At 33.6% G+C, this 17,495-nt stretch overlaps 3 protein-coding genes across 8 annotated transcripts; all 3 read right to left on the bottom strand.

Moving 5' to 3' along the window:
- Positions 1-2,259: 2,259 nt before the first annotated feature.
- On the bottom strand, positions 2,260-5,747 carry LOC111806593 (uncharacterized). Of its 2 annotated transcripts, none has more exons than XM_087129093.1 (4): positions 5,411-5,747; positions 5,239-5,296; positions 2,967-3,044; positions 2,260-2,644 (listed from the first exon to the last, which is right to left on the bottom strand). In XM_087129093.1, the coding sequence occupies exons 1-4, from the start codon at positions 5,439-5,441 to the stop codon at positions 2,572-2,574; spliced, it is 240 nt and encodes a 79-aa protein (XP_086985219.1). In that variant the 5' UTR covers positions 5,442-5,747; the 3' UTR covers positions 2,260-2,571. The 2 variants fall into 2 exon arrangements, with proteins under 2 accessions (XP_086985219.1, XP_086985218.1); XM_087129092.1 differs by having other exon boundaries at positions 2,260-2,621; positions 2,947-3,044; positions 5,411-5,742.
- Positions 5,748-5,852: 105 nt separating this feature from the next.
- Positions 5,853-11,964, bottom strand: LOC111806768 (protein DETOXIFICATION 43). Of its 5 annotated transcripts, none has more exons than XM_087129091.1 (13): positions 11,344-11,964; positions 9,325-9,456; positions 8,566-9,080; positions 8,277-8,449; positions 8,059-8,194; positions 7,870-7,966; positions 7,646-7,746; positions 7,372-7,535; positions 7,165-7,236; positions 6,972-7,088; positions 6,789-6,884; positions 6,584-6,705; positions 5,853-6,173 (listed from the first exon to the last, which is right to left on the bottom strand). In XM_087129091.1, exons 2-13 carry the CDS (start codon positions 9,354-9,356, stop codon positions 6,119-6,121), a joined length of 1,680 nt encoding a protein of 559 aa, XP_086985217.1. In that variant the 5' UTR covers positions 9,357-9,456; positions 11,344-11,964; the 3' UTR covers positions 5,853-6,118. The 5 variants fall into 5 exon arrangements, with proteins under 5 accessions (XP_086985217.1, XP_086985215.1, XP_023547982.1 ...); XM_087129089.1 differs by having other exon boundaries at positions 9,325-9,466; positions 11,303-11,963; XM_023692214.2 differs by having other exon boundaries at positions 9,325-9,466; positions 11,344-11,963.
- A 2,706-nt stretch (positions 11,965-14,670) lies between these two features.
- LOC111807747 (transcription factor MYB83) lies at positions 14,671-16,400 on the bottom strand. The gene is made up of 2 exons (XM_023693617.2): positions 16,100-16,400; positions 14,671-15,722 (listed from the first exon to the last, which is right to left on the bottom strand). Exons 1-2 carry the CDS (start codon positions 16,360-16,362, stop codon positions 15,056-15,058), a joined length of 930 nt encoding a protein of 309 aa, XP_023549385.2. The 5' UTR covers positions 16,363-16,400; the 3' UTR covers positions 14,671-15,055.
- Between the last annotated feature and the right edge of the window lie 1,095 nt (positions 16,401-17,495).

The raw sequence follows: 17,495 nt of genomic DNA, 5'->3' as shown, positions 1-17,495 counted from the left end.
TAAAAATAAATTTGACTAATGACCAAATTAACCCTTAAATATATTTTTTTTTTCTAAAATTTCAATTAAAAAAAAATAGCTCTATCAACGTTTTTCTCTAGAATTTTATTATATGTTTTATAATTCATTGACCCACGAGATAAATATTTTTTTTATAATATTTGAAGTAAAATTTTATTATAAGATTGAATTGGAGTACTTTAAAATTTTAAGGTTAATACTGAAAAATTTACGAGTAATATTTGTTTTCTTTAAATACTATATTTTTTGTACTGATGGTTCAAATAAATTGATAGATAGAATAATAAAAAAAATATTTATTTCAAATATTTAGATTATGTTTCTTTAGCTTTACATTAAAAATTCATTTTAATTTTGAATTAAATTAAAAGGCAAAAGTTAAAACTAAAAGAGTTAATTATGAAAATTATGGTACAGAAAATAAAATAAAAAAATAAGAATATATTTTTAAAAAATAAAAATAAAAAAAATTGATGATTGCTTCTCACAAAGGACACAATTGGTAATCCAATTGTGTCACCTTTAAGGAAGAACCGGATAAAGATATTTATTTTAGAAATACAAAAAGAAGTGGGACTTTCCAACCAATTGACGAAACTAACCTTTCCATTATTTTAGGGATTTATTCTATTAATTCTTTTTAATTATATATACTTCGTTCAATTAAATTTTTATTTGCAAAATATTTTCATTTCATTATTTTCTTACATTTTCCAAACAATAATTGAACTATTTTATACCCAAATTTGTGATTTAGTAAATTATTTTAAAAAGAAATTTATATTTTCATCAGTTTGGACTATTAAAAATATAATATTATATTATTATAAAATAAAATTTATATTTTATATGGTTTTCAAATATCAACCAATATTGGTCTATTAAGTATTTTTTTAAATGTGGAAAAAAATAGTTATTGGTCGTTGGACAATTACAATTCCAAAAATGGCCAATTTGTAGATATTTTAATTTGGAGAATGATATCAGCAAGGGTAGTTTGGTCATTTGTCCTCCAAAAAGTGACCAATGGGAGTAGAACCTTTTACACATTCCCAACTTCCATATTTTAAAACCAAAAAAATATATATATTATAATAATTAAAGGAAATCTTTGGAAGACGTGAGAAGTTAACAGCCGTACGATTCTACTGAATGCCATTACGTGTCACAATCAAAAAGGTTGGAGGTCCACCTCTGACGATAACACGTCAACTCCATTTCAAAAGGCCCTAAACGACGTACTGACGGAGCCGTATTGAGCCGTTAGGGGAACGTCAGTGGGACGTTTGTGGCTTTATGATAAGGTAGCACGAAAACTTCGTGCTATCAAATGCATGAGAGCCACGTAAGGAAGGTGAGTGCCTAAGGTGACGCCACGTTTCATGAAATTAGTGGATGAAGTCAACGTGGCATTATGTGGAGGCATGGAATTCTGAACTCCGATTTGTATTAAAAAATTATAATTTTTCTAATTGGTCCATCATATGTTTTTTTGAAAGGAATTTCACTATTTTTAAGATATAATAATATAATATATATATACATATATATATATATATATATATATATATATATATATTTTTTTTTTTTTTTTTTTTTTTTAATTTAGAAAATCTCAAACTTCCATATGCCTCACCAATATGGCTCTTTTATTTAATTAAAGTTGTATAATACTTTTATTACCCCACCCAATGCACTAACCATCAAAATGACATCAAGATGCCCAATTGTCAAAAATATATTAATAAAACTATATATTAGAAAGATCCCTCCCGAGCGACTTTATTAATAAAATTTTGTTATTCATATAACTAGAGGACGGAGAGAAATTATCCCATTGTCCACGTCCACCAACCCACAACTTTATTAAGAATCACAACACTAAAAGGCCTCACACCAATGAACCTTATAAACCCATGATTTTAAGAATATTTCTTTCAATAATCTTCAACCAAACTTCTTTTTTTGTATATCACAATTACAATAGTCCAAGTCCATGGGAGGAAGGCAACAAAGGTCGAAACTCGAAAGAGAGGTCGAAAAGGGTGGGTGGTGACCACAATTACAATAGTCCAAGTCCATGGGAGGAAGGCAACAAAGGTCGAAACTTGAAAGAGAGGTCGAAAAGGGTGGGTGGTGACCACAATTAAGTCCAAGTCCATGGGAGGAAGGAAACAAAGGTCGAAAAGGGTGGGTGGTGACAGCGAGTATGACGATGAACAAAAGGGGATCTGAGCATGAACATTGAATATATGGGAGGGTTTAGAGCTTTTGATTAGTTTCAATTGGGTGGATGGATTTTCTGAACTAAAAAACCCTGCTGCACATAACAGCTCATACAACAGAACAAGGTAGATAGATTACGACAAGGCTACAATACAACTCAATTAAACAATTAGGGAATCAACCACATGCACATGATGCTTTATGTTTAAGATATAAATTGCCATTTGTCGTCTTCGAAAAGGTTTCAAGGAAGCAGATACCTGAAAATACTGCCTTGTGGAGGCCGGAAGTGTAGCCTTGAGGCCCATATTCATCAAAGTCGTTTTAGTCATCAGCTTTATGATCCCCCCGTGATGATGTTGAAGCCTTCTTTCCTGCAAAGAAACGGCAAAAGGGTCTTTGCCAATAGACTGACTAAGTAGAGGTTTTCTAATTTTTGGATAGGAAACAATTTCATTGATGGTATCAAATGTTATAAAAGACGACCTGACCCAACCCGTTGGATATGAGAATAATATTTAAACTTGCAATCTAGCTAATGTTATAAAAGACGACCTGACCCAACCCGTTGGATATGAGAATAATGTTTAAACTTGCAATCTAGCTAATGTTATAAAAGACGACCTGACCCAACCCGTTGGATATGTTATAAAAGACGACCTGATCCTTCTTGCCAATCTAGCTAGTAGAAAATTGTACCTTAAAGTTTGGAGTGGTACCTCTTCCTTTTGGACATTTCTTGCTCCATCCTTTCCTGTTTCTCATTTTCTCTCTTGTAATGAAGCTTCTTTGAGCATCTACAACAAAATATACAAGATGGGAGAAAACAGTGATAAATAAATCTTGCAAAAAAACTAAGTACGAGACTATAAAAATAGAAAATTTTAAACGAAGACAACAGGGGAGGTGAGAAAATTGTTAGATTTCAATTTGACAAATCATAAAAAGAATGATTCAGATTCCAAACGAACAGCTTTATCACAGTGAAAATTGTGGCTTGCTTTTTACATTACATTACAACAGATGATGCAAATATAAGTTATGTAAGCATGGAATGATGGAGGGAAACTAACAGCAAATGATTCAACCATATCCAAGCACGAACAAAGTTTATGAATACGTACATGGTTATATGTGTTGTACCCTAATGCTACAATCAAAGTGCTTTGATACTCAATTGTTGTCGCGGAAGCTGAAGCAAAAGCAATTGCACTCACACCCACAAACAGAAATTAAACAAAGAGACACAAAGATTTACGTGGTTTGGAGAGAAGAAATTCTCCTACATTCACAGGTGGTAGCCAATCACTATAACCAAAGTGTTTATAAGTGTATCTCCCACACTCTCGCACTACAAAGTCTATCTTACAAAGTTCCTCCCAATTGCCTCTAGACAAATACAAAATGACAATGACTCGATCTCTCAAAACAATGCTAGACAAGCCTTTATGCAGGCATAGCAATACTAATTCTCGTACATGAATCAAAGCAACATTAATGCTCATACATGTATCAAAAACGAAAGATGAACCAGTAAGGATTATGAACCAAATAAATGAGACTTATGAACTAAAATAAATGACCCTACATGCGTAGAAGATGCATGAACTTATTCTTCATCACAACTTATAACAATCTCCACCTTATTAGAAGATCCAAAAGCAGATAATCAATTTGGCTGCCACCAAGTCAACAAGCTATTTCTTTCGTCCAACATTGATCAAATCTAAACAATGCCAAAACTTTTTACAAGCAATCACCTTTGTCAACATATCCATAGGATTATCAACGGTTCCAATTTTCAATAAACGAATATCCCCTTCATTGATATTTTCTTGAATAGAATGAAATCAGACATCAATATACTTGGTGGTACGAGCATGATAGACTTGGTTCTTCGACAAACAAATAGCACTCTAGTTATCACAAAACACATCTACGTGTTACTGAGAAATACCCAAGTCATTAACCAAATCATGGAACCAAATACCTTCTTTAAAAACTACCGTGACTGTTATATACTCTGTTTCGGTGTTAGACAATGTAATAGTAGACTGCAATAGTGGATTGAAGCTTATCAATCTCCACTGGTCCCTTGGAAGCAATCAACATGTCACCAACACACAAGCCCAAGTAGATAAACAAGTCATCATCAAGGAACCAAAAATACACACAATGATCAAGTTGACTAGGAGTGCACTTATGCTCTACCCTGTGTACATTCTAAATCATGCAAAATAGGGATTTATTAGAACTGCATTTAACGATTATATATTCATATTCTAATTAATTATTTAATTTGGCATTCCATCATTTGCATCTCTATGAATGATAAAATGGCATTCAATCATGATTGGAAAGAATAGTGGGATTATACTGGTAGCCCTCCCTCAAGGCGTCTTGATCAGTCTTAATAGGAAATTTCTCTTCAATAGATTGATTTTTCCCGTAGAAATGAACTGCAACAAATCCACAATTCAAATATTTAAAAGTAACTAATCTTGAGGCTAACAGAAAAATCTCTTGCACCAAAATGTTAGGATGATTGTAGCCTCCTGTCATCTTAGTGAGGGAAACTGTTCATCATTCTTTTGCTTTAGGACTCCAGGATATGCAAATAAGGGGCTCAATATTTGCAAGCATCCTTCACGTCCGTCCGTCAGCTAATAACCTTATAAGCCAACTAAATGTACTGTGTTTAACAATTCCTATCACTCTATCCCATTTGCAACCGCGATAGACAAAATCCAAATGAGCTCAAAGCTAAACAACAACATTCAATCACTTCCATAATTGAGCAGTAGTCTCGCCCCCAATGCTAGTAACTGATCTTCATGTTAAAATAAAAGATCATACGCCAAAAACATTCAAATAAAGCAACGTATAATTAAGCCACAATCACAAATCCAATGGTTTCCCCCACAAATGCTCATTAATTCCACAAAAAAAGTTACGCACTGAATAACACAGTAGCAATCACACCATACTCACGCATAAACTTCTTGCGGCGATCGTGAACATTGAGCCTCGCACATGCGCCTGATACTGCCTGCAAAATTTTCAAGAATAAAGAAGAAAATAGGTTAAGAGTAAATGACAGAAAGGCTTCCATGGAAATGAGCTACGGACATGTTAAGAGAGATTAAAGGACAAGAGAGCGCACTGTTTTCTCTCTTCTCTTTCGAAGATGGCATTCTTCAGAGAGCCAAACGACGCCATGGCCGCGCCAAGAGATGGAATTCGCTTTGATTTGGCGACTCAGAAAGGTCATCTCCCGTTGGAATCGAACCGAGATCCAAACTACCAATGAGTTTGGGCCACTAATTGGGCCGGGCTTTATTGCTCCCTTCTTACGGCCCAAACTTGACGAACGAATTGGTTCAACGTGTTCGTATTTATGTTTAAATTGATTTTCAAAAGTAAAAATTAGAAAATTCATGTTTATTATTTTTTAGTTATTTAATTTAAGCTCGAAATGCATATATATATATATATATATATATATATATATATATATATATATATATAAAAGTTCATTAAATTAATTAATTAAATATAAACTTATTTAAAATTATTATAATTTATAATTTAAAGGCTCCACATAATTAATTTAAAATTAGAAAATTCATGTTTTATTTACGTAACTCAATTGTTTTAGACTAGAGATTAGAGGTTTGAGTCCCTCGATCCGACACTGTACATGACAAGCAAATTTATTAATAACTCCTTATTAATACAAAAAAAAAAAAAAAAAAAAACGAAGCAACATTTATAGGGTCCAAGTCCAACCGCCATAACGATACAAGGTATAAACTATTAAAAAGATGATATTATTTTTAAGTAATTTTTATAAAGTGGAGGTCGGTTTGATTTAGGGTAGCCTTTGGGTTCTGAGGTAACGCCAAGGTCCTGTTCCCGTGCCCATCCTGCAATTTTAAAAGTGTTTAATAAATTTATGATTTTTTTAGTTTTTTGTTCAATAAATTATAATTATAATATAAAAAAAAACTAAATTACATTTTTAATCATTATTAGTATTATAGGGCAAAAAAATTAGTAAATATTAAAATTGAGTAATAATTTAATAATAAATTTGTCAATGAATTAAATTATTTCTGTTAATTTCCTTATTTATTATTATTATTATTATTTGTTAATTCACCAAATAGTATAAAGTTTATTTTCAACTGATTTTAGTAAATTGAAAAATGTTGAAATATAAGGAAATAAATTGGAAATTTTAAATAAGGACTAATTTTTTATTATTTATTATTTTTTTTTTTGTTAAGAACAGAAAACGCGGGATTATACAAATTTATTTATCAATAGAAATTACCTCCAGATGCCAACAAAAGTACGCAGAAGCATGTAGATCGTCAAAGCAGTCCAAATCCCGATGAAGCCATTGCTTTTGGAGAGAAGAAACAGTGATACAACGCTCACAATCGCCACCAGAACCTGAAGAAAATAGCCAGAAAATTTAACGTAATTTCGTTGAGAAATTTTCTCAAACAGGTGGAGGATGATGCTGTAGAACTTGCCAATGAGTATGCGGAATACGCGAAATCAGAAGCTCCGAAATTCACTCCGTCGAAAACAAACGCCAGTGAGTTTATCGGCTGTGTAGCTGCGATGAACTGATGAGTTTCCGGAGAAAGAGGAGAATCAGATGAGTTCATCCATGGCATTGGAAGGAAGAAAACAAGGTACGTTTTAATATTTACCGGAATTCCTAAATGTATGAGGTACTGCACTTGAATGTCTCTTGAAAATATTCCTGCTCCAAAGAACATCCCGATTCCGACGAAAACAGCGAGTCCAACCCCTAGGATAAAGCTCATCTGACCAGGAAAATGTTTTACGTTGTTTAGAGGAACTATGTTTTTGTTTTTCTGTGGTTTTGAATTCGTTTCTTACCTGCAATACTCTAGTAGCTGTTGCTGTTGTCTTTTCGTAGTCTTTTTCTGCAAATGCACTGGCTAGGAGTGCCTAAAAGAGAAAGAAAATGAATCATATACCATGAAAGAGATACCTATTAGACTTCCACCCCACCCGAATATCTATGAATTGTCATTTAGAAGAGATGTTTTGCAGAGAGGTGGAATTAGGTTTTTGTTTCTTCACCTGTCCAGCAACTGCTAAACCATCAGATAACAAAGAAGATGTCATCCAGACTTGCAAGCAAGTTTGAAATGCAGCCATAGGTTTTGGGCCCAGCCTTGCAGCTAGTGATGCTGCTAGAGTCACGCAGAAGGTCACTGCTACAACTCTTGCCAGCAACAGACCTCCTGCTCCAAGCCATTCAAAGTTCAATAAGAGCTAAAGATTGATTGATCTCATAGTTTACTAGGTATTGGAATATCGAGTTAAGAGTTGTTTGGGGACAAATTCTTTTTACCATTTTTAAGAAATCGACCGAATTGCAAATCTTTAAGACTTGGAGGCATGAGATTGACTTTTTGCACAAGTCTCCAGAAGAGAACAAGCACAATAAAGTACCTGAAAGGATTGAAGTAAGTCTTAGAGAAGCATTTTTGGAACGTGAAGACACAAAGTTTATGTCATTTTGAAGGAAATTATAAAGTTCTAGCAAAAAGATGGTGCATAGAAATTAAAGCTTACTGAGAAAGAACATGAGCCGCAGCTGCACCTTTGACCCCCCAACGGCAGACAAAGATGAATATGGGGTCAAGTATGATGTTTACAGTATATCCCGAAACTACATGGAGGCATATAAACAAATAGTTGCTAGTCAAAGGAAGTTGATATATTAGGTTCAACCATATGCAGAGGAAAAGGGACAAGGCCTACCAATAACGTAAAGAGGAGTTTTCGTATCCTTGAACCCTCTAAAGATCCCTTGCATGGCCAATGACAGAAGAACAGCAGGAGCACCAATTGATCTTAGTGTTAAATACTTGTGAGCAGGGACTAACATGGGCGAATTCTGTTTGTTGAAGTCCCAAAATATTAGAGGAAAACATTCGATCTAAAACTGAACTACATTTTAAGTTACAGGGAGCACTCACATCTTTTACACCCATTAGGTTCAGTAAAGATTTGGCTCCGAAAACAAGGAATATGGCTTGCATGAGACCCAGAATTGAGCCAAATATCAGAGCTGTTGACGCTGATGCAATTTGCTTCTTCTCTTTCTTTTTGGACTTGGCAGAGGTAGCCTTGATTACATTTGTACTTGAATCTGGAAAAAGAAAGAAAAAAAGAGGAAGAAGAAGAGGAAATCAGAAATTACATGTGGCAGTAGTTTTCATCAAAATTATTAAAATATTCTAAATATAACCATCAAGTTTCGGTTACCTTTTTCCAGATCTTCTTGAAGAGCACCATTATCTGGAACCAATTCCTTTTTTCCCTCTTTCGTTGAAGAGCTCTCCTTGTTTTCTTTTTCTCCAACTTGTTCTGTTGTGGCAGTACTCCTTGGTTCATGATTCAAGTTGACAGAGTCTTGTTTGGCTGTAAGTCTTTCATCGTTCTCTAGATCAGGATCTTCGGGCACATAAACCTTCACTGAATTATCATCAGCTGAGCACTTTCCCTTTTCAACTCTTGCTGCTTTGTTGTCAGCCTTGCCAATGGTCTCTTCCTCGGCCACGAAAGAAGTTGTAATGCTTACAAGTGGGAATATGGTAATCCTTGAAGCTTGATTGAATATAGCAATGGATACTCCAACTGCAGCAAGTTCCACGGGTCCAAGATGGCCAACAAAAGCAGTGTCGATAAGAGAAGCTACAGGATCAGCTGCAACAGCTAGCGCAGCAGGGAATGCAATTCCCAGTATCTCCCGACCGATTGTGTCAAGCTTGAAAACACGTCTACATTTATAAACATTTAAAATATACGAGTCATTAGTTTAAAAGGAAGAGGATTATCTCCCGTCATTAGAAAAGAGTCTCTAGTTATGGATATATATTTGATGCACAATCTCTTTGGGCCGGTTTAGAAATGGGAAAAAGAACTGAATTATTAGTTATGATTGGAAGAATCACATCAGTGTTCGCAAGTTAAATTGAACATCAAACATTTAAAGAAGAGAATTGATTGGAACATGAAAATCACCTTGCGTCTTTGAAGAAAACATTAACAGGCATCTTCGACTGAATTCCCCCCTGTGTGGTCAAACTAAGATTCTGGTTCTGGTTCTGGTTCTGGTTCTATTCTGCCAGTGCTGTAGTACTGAAATGGTCTAGGCTGTTGAATTCTGGACCAAGAATTCAAGATCAGAAAGCTTTAGATAACTCATTTTATGCAAGTGCGCAAACATTCTAAAAAGCTAAAAAGCTAAAAAGTTTTGGATGTTGAAGGAAACAGCAGCAAGGTCTGAAAATAGCAGTGAAATTGAATGATTTGGAAGTTGACGCACCATGCATAAAACTATTCTTTTCAACTTAAAGAATGAAAAGACTCGTAGTTATTGTACTTCACGTAAACCAGTTTTATAGAAACACACACATTTAGAGAGAAAGAGACTCAAAAGTAGGTTTTGGCCCCTAGAACCACTAATGTTGAGAGATCTGTTCGTTTGACAAGAAAGGAACATACATGCTACAAGGGAGAGCTTGTAGAAATGAACTGTCAGATGTTCAGGATAAACTGTGATGTAAAAATTCTCAGCCAACAGTACCTCTCTCAGTTCTGTGTCTGTAGAGCATTAAGTAAATGATGCACACATACGCACACCGGTTTTTTTGGAATTCGAACATGGATAATAGGTGATGAAGAACTCATGTCTAGACGATACATTGATTCTTTTATTTGAGAAGTACATTGGAAGGAACGTGATTCTGAATCTAGAATTCTACATGGAAATATTAAAAATTTGTTCATTCCATGCATATCAAACCCTCCCCAGGTCTACCTTTTCTTACTGATGATAGTTTAACAATGGCTCACAACAAAGCAATGAAGAAACCGTAGGAAAATAGGTGCTTCCATGATGGACTACTGTGGTGGAACCTTCCTAGCTAGCTAGTAATTAAATTATAATAATTGCTAGAAATCTTCCCCAGATAACCTCAAAATATATGATTTGATCCTTGATTAAAGCGACTTCATAGGAAAGAAATGGGACCCTTGAAAACCGTAGATTTTTTATATTAATTAAACTCTATAAAGATTTGCATGGGCATGGCTTTTAGTGATCATATTTATTACTTCATAAGCATCCTCTGTCAGCTTGTTCGTTTAGGAGGATCGAAGAAGAATGAAAGAAAACAGCCATTATATAACAAAGATTATTATATGAGGATGAGCCTGAAAGCTACATATATTTCCTACACCAAATAACTCTCATCTCCTAGATTTTCTATGTAAGGTTAATGTGGACAAAACCCTTCTTGAATATTGAAGAAACACAATGCAAATTCTTATTTTATTGTTAGGAGTTGTTTTTAATAACTTATTTTAGATAATTTATAAGATTAGTCGAGCAGGTGGATTTGGTGAGGAAGATGGGAAGTTTTGGAAAATTCATGTGTCAAAAGAATCATAAAAATTAGTTAAAATTTAACGTGTTTGATTAGACATAAATGTGATTGTCTTTAAAAGACCCCACTACTTTCCAATTACTATTTTTGTGTGGCTGTGGTTAATCACATTGTATGTGATGAGCAAATTAACAGCAAATTCTTTTAGAAAAAGATTGAGCAAATTCTTTTAGAAAAAGATTGCAAACAATCTCATATGCCACATACAAAACTCTATCCACACGTACAATACACTCCAAAAGATCACAAATGACCCAAATTTATTTTTACTAGGCAAGGGGAAGGGGATTAAAGAAGGTCGTAAAACACAACTAATCTCACGAAACAACACAACAATACAAACATCATATATCACACGAAACATAAAGGCACGCTATAGACTCACGTGCCATTTCTTTCGTACTAAATATATGTTAAAAGGAAGGTATTATTTAATGGAAGAGGAGAGTTTAAGCATTAAAGATGGATGAAACAGTGATATAAGAGAGGCTAATTATCATTAGTATGCATGGAGAATAAACGAACTAACTTATATGTATATAAATAATGACCTTTGTTTAGAGTCCTCTGACTTAGCAAGGATATCTCTTACCTGATCCCAGAACTCTTCTTCCTTACCAACTCGCTTCTTTTCGTACACCCAACAAACTCTCAGCCTCCCCTTCCTTTTATACCACTTTTAAAGACAGAATGACTTTTGATAATGGGAGTTATTCAAATGTCATTGTGAATTCATTGGTTTTCTCTGACTATGGTGGGTATGTCGCCATTACAATTGAACAAAAGCTTAAACTAAAGTAATGCATATTACATTCCTACAATCTTTTTGTGTCTGATTGATTTTCTATGGGTCTATTTGTATTATATCTGATATATATGATACCAACCATATCTTTAATCTAATAAAGACGAGGCTGGGGAAATTTTTGAGCATATCTCTCTCTCTCTCTCGCTCTCTCTAGTGACAATTGTGCATAAAAGATTGAAGTGACTTTAATTAGTGGGTAGCTTCCTAGTTTTTATTTAATATTATTTTGTATGCTTTTGATAAATGTGCGTTCTACATAGGATTTCCATTACCCCACGTCTGTTTTATACATTTTATGACTCATTTTATATGGGTTAAGTGGGTATATTACACTGGTTTAATGAGAGAGAAAATAAACTGAGACGACATATGTGGTAACTTAGCTATATGTTTACAGTAAGATTTTTTTTTTTTTTTTTTTTTTTTTTTTTTTTTCATAATTCATTCCAATTTTCATTACCTTCTTCCTTAATAATCCAAGAATGAAATCTGGTTCGCAAATTTTCCGAGCAAAGGAAAATGATGAATTTGATGATTAGGAGTATTTGAATTGTCCAGAGGAATTTGATTCGTTCATAAGCTTGTATCTATGTAAGCCTGGACATAGGTAGCTGGTGAGATATTGAACTTTTGAAGGGTTTTTTTATTTTACTGTTTCAAGGGAGGGAGCTATATTGAAAAATTACATCCAGTTTAATTTCATCTATAAAGTTTCACCCACGTGATAAAATTTTGGGTATGTGTCCTAGATATACATTCTCCATTTTTTACTTCGACGGATAGTAGATATAAGAAATATTTTTGTTCCCTTCTCCAACTGATATAGGATCTCACAATCCACTCTCTTGGGAGGCTAGCGTCCTCGCTAGCACATTGCTCAGTGTCTTCTATTTGTAACAGCCTAAACCCCCCACTAGTAGATATTGTATATTTTGGCCCATTACGTATTGTTGTCAGTCTCACGATCATAGAATGCATCTACTAGGTAGAAGTTCCACACCCTTATAAAGAATGTTTTGTTCCCCTCTCCAACCTATCACTCATAGAACACGTCTATTAGGGAGGTTCCACACTCTTACAAGGAATGCTTTATTCTCCTTTCTAACTTATGTTCTTATTTTTAGGATATTTGAACAAATGTATGATATATCATTGTTTACACAATCACACACATGGCCGTAATTGAAAATTTTATTTGTAATCAAAATTTTTTGTTAGGTCGATATTAGATTTCTTATTATTGAGCTATATATGCGTAGTTGTTTATGGATCTATTCCAATTATTTAAGTTGATAAGCTAATAAAAACTAAACTTTTCTCCTCGGGAAAGTTCAACAATGGTTGGTTCAAATTTTTTTAATTAGGATTCAAATATATTAAGCTTTTAAAAAAAAAAAATCTATAATTTTCAATTAAGAAACCAAAGAACGAAATTTGGACGTGATAATCCCACTACCAATCTTCCAGACTTTTCCCAAGTGCTCTTTTTAATTTAATTAATCAATTTTTGTTATTTCCATGGGAAAATACTTAATTCTCTTTTTTTTTTTTTTTTTTTCCATGCTGGGGGAGAAGTCCTATTTTAAGAAAAAAAAAAAAAGAGAAAAGATCGAAGCTTTGTGTGTGCACCACAACCAGTATGCCCTTAATGGTGTGCATTTTGTTTGGCACATAGAATTCATTTTTTTACAATAAAAAAAGTATTCTTACGGTTCGTTTTAGATGAAACCCGTTACTATTTTGTTTCAAAAATACCTTTAAATTTTTTTATTAAAACCCTTCTTAACTTTTTTAAAAATGTTTTTAAAATGTCAATAATACTATTTGTATTGTGTGCTCATGAACCTTCCTATGTCATTTTCTCTCCTTTTGTTTCTTTACTTTACAAAAGCTTATCAAATTTGGACTTAGTGTTATTGGGTTTGCATCATTATCTTGAAAAATAAATTAATTTCTTGTTACAATTATAAAAATAATATTCAATTCTTAAATAGAAAAAAAAAATTAAGATAACGATTTTCAGGATACGAGTATATCTCAATGGTTAAGACATTTTTACTTATTTTAAGAAAACGTGAGTTTAAACACATTTCTCCAAATTAATAACAATATCCAAGACGCTCAGCTCTTGCAGGTAAGAAAGGAGGGAGCTTTTCCTATATTTAGGAATTCGTATATACGGGGCCTCGACTACTCTGCTGGAGTGCTTATGGAAGCTTCCCATAAAGGAGACCTTTGCTTCATTAGAAATTTTTCTTGAACCTCTTGGTTCAGGGGAAACTAGAGATGTAGGCTAAGAAAGTTAAGTGACAAACACTACAGAGCGAGTGACTCTTTTAGACAGGTTTTTGGGATGGTACGACTCGGTTCCTTGGCCCATAGCAACCAGTACTTCCCACCGAATTTTCTTATTTTCAAACCACATGCAAGATAAGATATTACGGATCGTACTCCGCTTTAATACCAACTCACACTCGATTGGCACACAAAAAATTCGATTATTATTATTATTATTAATTTATTATTCTTATAACAAAATTATTATATATAAAGTGAATTCCACTTTCGCGTGGAGGCCACGATGCTTTGGGGTCCAAATTGGGTTTGAAAATAAAAAAACGATAGCCTTCCACTCATCAAATTTATTTTGTTCTTATTAATTAATTGATGTTTTCCCGAATCTTTTCATTTTCTATTGTCAACTGTTTTTATGGTAATAAAAAAATATACCAAATTATAATTTAAGAATTAAAAAAATTATTTTTTATTAAATGTTAAAAGTTTTTCTCCCACTTCATTTAAATTTATTTTAAGAAAAATGTTAAATGAGATACTTTTAAATGTTATTTGCAGAATTACTTTTCAAAAATAATAATAATAATAATATATTTTAATATTTATTATGTCATATAAACTTATTATCAATAAATTTCAATTTTATGCAACGAAATTGAAAAAAAAAAAATCGAAGTATAAATGATACATTTAAAAAAAAAATTACTAAAATTATAGTGACTAAAAATATCAACCATTCACATTTAATTTCAAGAAAATAATAATAACTAAAATTATTTGTTCTCATTTATTAAAAAAATAATAATAACAGCTAACAGTAATTCGTCTCTTTTGAATTTTTCCATTACAATGGATTTATAGTACAAAGTAAACCTTCCCTATTCACATTTCTCTTCAAACGGCGCCGTTTTAGAGGAGCAAACGGACAAAAGTGATCAAATTATTTTTTTTTTAAAGTAAGTTTGATTATTAAAAACTACTTTTTGTAAATTTATTTCTTAAAAATATTTCTAAACTTTAAAATTTTAAAATTAATTTCCAAAAATCTATTTTTAATTTTTGAAAATTGACTTAAATTTCTAAAAATTCGTTAAAAAATAGAAAAAAAAAAAAGGAAATATTGGTAACAATTCTATTTTTTATTTTTAATAAAAAAAAAATATAAACATTTTGGAATTTTTTTTTAAAAAAAAAATTGAAATTAATCCATTTGGAAATCAAGGATAAAACCGTCCAAATCCCAGCCTCCTATTTTCAAGTTATCTTGCAGCTCGGCTTGATAATTATTTCCAAATATACCCTCCGCCTTAAAATTCATCTCGTTATTATAATCGAAGTAATCATTATTGAATTCTTGGATATTATTTTCGTTGTTTTCTTTTATATTTATCGATGGTACCTTAATCTCCTCGATAATGTCTCCATTTCCAAGCGGAGGGAGGTGGGAAAAGTCATAATTGTCCCTGACTAACCCTCTCGGCTCGAATATTGTTCGGCTGTAATCCCCATAATACCCCTCTTCCATTGCACCACCAACCATGTTGTATTGGTGGTTGTCCAATAATGTAGGAAATGGGTCACAAGGGATGTAGTTTTGTAGGACCAAGGATGGAGTACTCTTGGACGTTGAGGATGAGAACGATGAGCTTTCCATGAACATGTTCATGATGTTGTTGTGTTCGTGGGTCGGAATGATGTTTTCGGTTAGCTCCCCGAAGCTGTTGCTACTTCGAAGTTCGGAAGACTCACTTGGGTTTGGAGAAGAGATGTTACTGTGATTCTTCAATCTCTTCTTCAACGAGGAGTTCCATAGATTCTTTATTTCGTTGTCCGTTCGCCCGGGAAGACGTGCAGCTATTTGTGACCACCTAATTAATATCAAAAATTGATTTAATTAAATATTTGACGATATGTGTTTATTAGGTCAAATCGAAAATTTTAACCAATAAAAACGGTACCCAATAAATAATAATTGATCGACGAATGAATCAAGTGAAGAATTCATTGTATTAATTATTTTGGACTCGATGATACTAAACCTATTAACCACAACTATGGCCTACATTTTGACTTTGTTCATAATCAACGTCTTGTCTATAGACCCTACTCGAGGTTTCGTAATATCTGGCGACCAAAATTCATTTACCCTCGAGAATTCAGTATCTAAAAGTAAGTAAACTAAGATCTTGAGAAACAAAATATAAAAACCTAGAATAATACACGATATAACGGGAGTTTTAAGTACCTATTGCCGAGAAGAGAATGCAAATGGAGAATGAGACGCTCCTCTTGGGGAGAGAAAGCCCCGCGTTTAAGGTCGGGGCGAAGGTAGTTAATCCAACGGAGACGACAGCTCTTGCCACAACGGAGAAGACCAGCGTTTCGAGCAATGTCGGTCCAGCAGCCTTGGCCATTGGATAGCATGTATCTCATCAGCTTCTCGTCCTCCTCCGGCGACCAAAGACCCTTCTTAAGACGGATGTTGGCGGCGGAATCAGGCTTTCTCATCTTAGTGTAAACGGTTTATATTGTCTCTAATTTCTTGTCGGAAGAGAAATGATAATGTTCGATAATAATGTGTCGCTCGTAGCTTAGCTTATATATATATATTATATGGTTCCTTTATATATATATATATAAATAAATAAAGGGGAAGGCTTGATGTTGTGGTAACGGTTATGATGATGGCGATGTGGTTGTGGGGTTGCTTAGAATGTGAATCTATGACTAAAATGTCTCATATATTGTGTTAGTTGGTTTTTTGATATAGGAGGAGAGAGAAAAGCCGTCCCGATCCCGACCTTCAAACTATCAGTTACATCGTATCCAACCTTGAATAATCGAGAGGAGAGGTCGTGAGGAGCTCGATTAACTCTTTTTCATGCAATGTTAATTTTGATGGCTTTTTCAGTATACTACGATGTTATTTTGTTAGATGATAGAAGTCTCACGTCGGCTAATTTAGTGAATGATCATGGGTTTATAAACAAATAATACTCTCTCTATTGCTACGAGGCCTTTTGGGAAGCCCAAAACAAAGCCATGAGAGCTTAGCCTCAAAGTGGATAATATGATACCATTGTGGAGACTCGTGTTCGTCTAACAATTTTGAACGGCTCAAAACATAAAGAATGTTTGTTTTTTAGTGGGATTTTTTTACGATCCATAGAATGATATTTTACCGAATTAAAAATTATTCAATGGAATCGTCATATTTTGGCAATCGCTTCATAATCGTTAAATATAAATTCAAATATTTGTGTATGAACTCCTAGCAGATATTGTTTGTTTTGGCCCGTTACATATTGTCGTCAGTCTCACAATTTCAAAACAGCTCCAAGTTCACCACTAACCGATATTGTCTGATTTAGCCAGTTACGTATTGTCGTCAGTCCCACAATTTTAAAATGTTCCCCACCCAACCAACGTGAAATCTCACAATTCACTCCCTTGGAGGTCCAACGTCTTTGCTAGCACACCACTCATATATGACTTTGATACCATTTGTAACAGTTCAAGCCCACCACTAATCAATATTATCCACTTTAGCCCGTTACGGATCACCGTCAGCCTCACGATTTTAAAACGCGTCTGCTAGGAAGAGATTTACATACTCTTATAACGAATACTTTGTTGACGGT

This window comes from Cucurbita pepo, chromosome 12 (assembly GCF_057944985.1).
Source record: "Cucurbita pepo subsp. pepo isolate OVF chromosome 12, ASM5794498v1, whole genome shotgun sequence".
Classification (NCBI taxonomy): domain Eukaryota; kingdom Viridiplantae; phylum Streptophyta; class Magnoliopsida; order Cucurbitales; family Cucurbitaceae; genus Cucurbita; species Cucurbita pepo.
Note: the sequence above shows the minus strand (reverse complement) of the source record. Positions and strands in the feature narration are given on the sequence as shown.